General features: G+C 33.7%; 1 protein-coding gene across 1 annotated transcript in view; it reads right to left on the bottom strand.

Annotated features, from left to right (window-relative positions):
• LOC106686112 (uncharacterized) overlaps positions 1-5332 on the bottom strand; it is a gene marked incomplete at its 3' end in the record, with an annotated part of 19429 nt that extends 14097 nt beyond the window's left edge. Inside the window, 2 exon segments of the mRNA XM_014429250.2 lie at positions 666-795; positions 4867-5332. Of these exon segments, the coding sequence (XP_014284736.1) occupies positions 666-795; positions 4867-5258 (522 nt within the window).
• Between the last annotated feature and the right edge of the window lie 634 nt (positions 5333-5966).

Below are 5966 nucleotides of genomic sequence, written 5' to 3' on the forward strand. Positions count from 1 at the left end.
GTCCCCTTTACACGCCACTATCCCTGATGAAGACCTGAAACTCAGGTCGAAACGTCGGCATAAAATAAATAAATATTGTTTTGTTTATTTATGTTGTTCTTTGCTGACCGCACCCCCCGATAAACTTCTTCAAGTCTCTTGAAATTATTGAATCACATTACATATTTAGTCATTGCTGTTTTTACAATAGACTTTATTTTAGGTATCCGGAATGAAATCATGTGATCAAGTGAAAAGAAAAACATGGAGTACAATACTTAGTTATACGAAAAATATAAAAACCTGATGAAATATTTAAAAATATGTAAATTAAAATGGGAAATATGCATTTAAAAGAAAAATTTTTTAAAAAGGCGAAATATTCTAAAATATGTAAATTAGAATTGGATACAATTGTTAAGAATATCCTATATTTCTAGGAGGTATAAAAATGGATATGGAAGTTGTAAACAAAAATGGCTAAGAATACCAAAATCCTAATGGTTCTAGAAGACTCTTTGTACCTACCAGTCGGTCACTACAGTTATAAATATTCAGAATATCTATTGAATTAAATTTAACTTTTTTTCTCAACCTGATATTGTCAATACATAGCAGTATATTATTTGGTAGATTCACATAGCATAAAAAGTAATGCGTGTACAGATAATGATTAGTGGTTCTACCTTCTTTTTTGTTAACGTGTCTATAACGTTAACATTTCTGGCTATTCCGGCCATAGTACTTGTTGATTTGAGAAAGCTTAACTGATAAACTAAAATTTTTTGTTCGGCCAAATGTTGTTCTAGGACCCACCTGAAAAAAGAGGAATATAATTTAGTAAAACAATTGTTAGTAGTTGAACAAAAATACTTCCTAGAAACTTAGCCAAGTAGATTTTAATACTATATGGAAATAAATGTTATTTTATAGCAAAGAACACATATTTATTTCACTCCAATTATGGAAGCTTTTGTGGAAATATAACTGAAGAGAATAATTAGGAATATTTGCGTAACTATTAGAAACGCGTAAAATTCGTTCTAGCACTGGTGAAAAATCCTCCCTTAAATATTTTTATATATTTAATTCCAATAAAAAAAGAATGATACACCCATGTTCAAATTTAGGATAATAGCAAATAATTGTATTAGAAATAAAACAACCATAAGCCTACACTGCACAAAAGTTGAGCCCTGTGAATTTCAAGATTGAAAAAAAAATTGATTAAATCGGTTACTTTTGAAACAAAACGCAAGTTTTTCTGTTATAAAAAAGTGTACAATATTTAAAGCAAATGTCTGCCACAATCCTTATGAATGGCAGCAGCGAGCACAACACTGGAAGTGAGTGAGTGCGAGGACTGACCCAAAACAAGACCATATCATCTAATTTTACTCTCTGACCTTTTTTATTTTGTTAGGCTGACCATATTGGAATGAAAGGTTACTGAATAAAAATAAAAATAAGTTCTGCTCATTCTTAAGAATGTTACCATTGTTTCATTTACTAGAAAAACAAATAATTAACAGTTTTGAGTGTGAACGTCATTTTCTGAAAATATATTTTGTTCTGATCCAGTAAACGGTATTACATATTTATAACAAAATTCTTCCAAAACTCACGTATATTACTTCTCATGATTGTTACAAAACTGCTAGAAATATTTACATGTATACAATACAGGAAATCGTTCCAAGATTCTTGTAATTTTTCATTATCTGTGCCGATTTCAAGCATTAACAATAGTATAGAAGCAAAAGCACACCAGGGGGAAAATATTGATTATGAAAGAGTTAATTAACAAAGGGTAATAAAAGGAATTATGAACTGATAATTTTATAATTTTGACAGATAGTAATTTCACTGTCGTATCAACTAACACCCCAGACCTATTGCGACGAATGTATATGTTATGACGACTAATATCAAGCGTGCGAACCATTTTTGACGCTTAACTCAAAGTTACCAACAAAGCTAGTTTCAGTTTCACCATCGTTATATTAGATGTATTATAAACCATCACACCAGACCTAGTGCGACAGTACTACCACGAGAGTAGATGCTGTTATGACGGCAACTATCACACGGATTCTACTATGGTAGTTGTCATGGGCTAATTAATCTCAAAACTTTTTATTTGTTTTAAAAAATAAACATTAAATTAAAATTGTCACTTTATTTTGAAAATGAAATGTTTTTTATAACAGGTATTCGTTTATTTTAGAAGTAAAATTTATGCTGCAATTGGTTTGGGATTCTATAACGAATAATAGAAAATCACTTTGTAAATTCATTAGTTTTTGATTGAGCGATATGGTCATTTTTAATTTTCTCGACAGGTGCAACATAGATTTCTTATTAATTTAAAATGTTTTGGAAACCGGATGGTTATCAGAAAAATACAAATTTTATGTTTTATAGTAAATTTCTGTTTTGCTTTTAATTATTAATTTTATTTTTTTACAGTTAAGCTGTCTAAACCTGGTTACATATGATAACAAAGTAGAGAGCGAAATAGAGGCCAGGAAAGCAGCAGGAATTAGATGTTATTTCTTACGGCGGAAAATATTGTTGAGAGTTTTCTCTTGGAAAATAATAGTGGAAAATAAGAGTGTACAAAACCATCGTAAGGCCAGTAGTGATCTATGGGGGAGAAACATGGCCCTTGACAAGAAAAACAGAGCAGATGCTCAACTCCTGGAAGAGATATGATCGAGAAGGATATGTGGAGGAGTCTCGGATAATGGAGTTTGGAGAAGAAGAAGGAATGAGAAACTGACAAATCTGTTTGGGAAACCCAGCATCGTGGCTTTAGTCAAAAGAGCAAGAATGAGATGGTTAGGACGCGTTGAGAGGATGCCCGATGAAAGGATACCCAAAAAGATGATTTATGGCGAACCAGATAAAAAACGGAAAAGAGGACGCCTCCGGATCAGATGGCTGGACGATGTGAAGGAGGATTTGAAACTCTTGAAGGTTGGCAGATGGAAGGAGAAAGCAAGAGACCGTGTAGATTGATTGACTTTGTTGGAGGAGGCCTCAGGTTCTTACAGGACTGTAGTGTTATAATAATAATTAGCTGTCTTCAATATGGTTACAAGCTGAAATTTTGAGCCAGCTTAGTAAATCCGCGCAAAAACAAAGTTGGATAGGTAATGCAGGAAATGTAGGAAATTTCCTTGTCACGAATAGAAATGTAAAAAATTATTGCATATTAGAATTTCAGGGATTTAGGCTTAATTTTTTAGATTTTTGATCCAACTTCCTTCCTACGATTTCTATTTCGCCCCTCTTACTGCTCCTTCTTTTGTCTTGTTTCGGGCCAAAACAAATGCTTGTCATTTCTCTGTATTTTTGTCCCAACACTATCCCTTACGCTCTGTTTTTTTTTGCAAGACCTTTTTTTTTACATTGGAATTTTCCATACACCCAGTTATTATAAATTCATTTATTTGTAATACCATTATTCTAAACATGGTTGAGGGTCAATAATTTCATTTTGTGGAATACCACTTAATTGAAAAGTCAACGCCCCAAGGCCGGATTCGAACCGGTACCGTTCGCAGATCTCAGAACGATAGACTTGTGCCTAACCCCTGGGCTACGGGCGGACCTTTTTGCAAGACTTGCACTCTCAGTTCCTCGCTCCACTATGATGTACGTTTACCTTTCGTGCAAATCCTTTTCAATCCACATACTGCAGTAGCTGCTTACAGAATGCTATCCTTTATTTGAATACTTAAATTGTCAAGGCTTGCATTTGCGACTAATTCCTGGACCCGATTCCGAGAAACCTGACAAAGGCGATTAAACCTATACATCAAGAGCCCAAATGAGTAGTCAAGCTAGCATAAAATTATTTCAATGCTGAAAAGGGTGTCAAACAAGGTCTAAGCTCTTTGTTGTTCTTTGTTATTGTTGAAGTGACATCCATTTATAATAGAAGAACGGACATGACATTCCTGGGACGTGGGAATCTTAATACTGTAGTTATACAGCTTCTCATCTATGTCGACGACGTGGTATCGATTATGGACTCAGTGGAAAGGTTGCAACTGGCAGTTATGGAACGGTATGAACAGCTCAAACGAAATAGGATGCTTATAAATACCAACAAATGTAAGATCCTACAAGTTAGAAGAAAGAAGGAAGATATCCACATATACTGTAATGGAGAAGAATTAGAAGTGGTGACAGACTTCACATACTTGAGTACAGTGATAGACGGATCTGGGAAGGTATACGCAGAAATATCTAATAGGATTAACAAAGCAAATGCAGTTTACTACCAGATATGTAACACTGTGGTAGGGAAGAAAGAAGTAGCCAAAGATGTCAAGCTACACATCTTCAAGACAATATATCTACCTATACTTTTGTATGGAGCGGAGAGTTGGATATTAACAGACAGACAGGAGAGCAGAATCACCGCTGCCGAAATGAAATTTAAGCGAAGAACGATTGAAAAAACAAGGAGGGACCTAGTTCGTAATGAAAGGATTCGTCAGCTACTGTAGACAGCCCCACTGAAAGAGCTCCTGGAAACTCATCAGCTAAATTGGTTCGGCCATATCATCAGTATGGACGACCACAGATATTCTCTAAAGGCCATGGAATATGTCCCAGATGGCAGAGGACCTAGGGGCCGCCCATGGATGTCTTATCTCGACTGCAATGAGCAACTCTTTAGGGCGAGGGGGAAGGACCTCCGACAGGCGAGGAACCTATCTAGAAATAGAGAATAATGGAATTCCTGGCTGAATGTTCTTCTGAGCTGAGAGGCACTAAAGAGGGAAGCTAAAGAAGAAGAAGATATAATTATTTATCTTATTATCTAGATGATTTCTCTAAAATGAAAAAAATAATATGCAAATTTCAACTTACTTTTTAACTGCTAATTTTCTTTTTAGAATTTCAAAAACGTTTATAATACCGCATGAAAAAACTTTTTGCCTCATACGATAATATGGGGCCATAATTTTTATTCGTCGGTACAGTTCTTCGATGAACTGTTTCCTTTGTTTAATTTTAACTTGCCGCTCTGTTAATCGCGGTTGTTTTTTATATCTGGCCCACATAGCTTCTAAACGCTTCATTCGTCTGAGGTATCTTTTTTTCTGTTTTCGACGATACCAATGGTGTCCTTTCCCCTTGGTGGGGGCTGGTATGCATGACCATGGTTGCCTTGTGTGGTGTACACCGCGCTCGTAAAGATAAGCCCCGAATCGCTTCCATTGACGTAAATATCCTCTTCTACTAATTCTAATGATTTTCATGATTCCTACAGGTTGGCTTTAAGTAAAAATTCTAAAATTCCGAAGTTTGAATTGAAAGCTGCCGTACGATTCTATTTTCGAACCAAAACTGACTAAATTAGTTAAATGACGACAACGTTTTGGATTGATACTATGTTACTGCAACAATGACTTGAAACTAAAACTTTTTTCTATTGTTATTTCAATAATACATATACAATTTATTTTTATGCAAAGAGTGGATTGATAGATTTTTATTAAATTTAATTATAATTAATCGTATTTTAACGATAAAAGGAACATTCTAAAATAAAAGGAAAAATCGGTCATTAAGGTGCACTAAGTTTATCCGATGATCAAAAACAAAAAAAAGTATGCAATTCATTCAGTTATGAAATAATATAATCAGAACTATTAAACTTATTATTTAAGTTATAATAATATATATATACTATATAATATTAACTTTAATGTTTATAATCAAATATTCGTATAACTGAGTTTTATTATTAACAACATTACCTTATTTAAAGTTCTATATCATATTTTTTTCGTTTTTTATAAACATAGTTAAATTATTTACCTAATCATAATGAAACTGCCTAAACAAATATTGAATAATTAGTTCAAGAAAAATCGTAAATAATTAATCGTAAGAAATTGTTACAACCCTTTTAGGTTTACATAATCTTTACCTATACAGGTTGTTCCAGAATTCATATTCACCCC

Source organism: Halyomorpha halys, unplaced genomic scaffold (genome assembly GCF_000696795.3).
Source record: "Halyomorpha halys isolate HHAL.00 unplaced genomic scaffold, Hhal_1.1 Scaffold778.1, whole genome shotgun sequence".
Classification (NCBI taxonomy): Eukaryota; Metazoa; Arthropoda; class Insecta; order Hemiptera; family Pentatomidae; genus Halyomorpha; species Halyomorpha halys.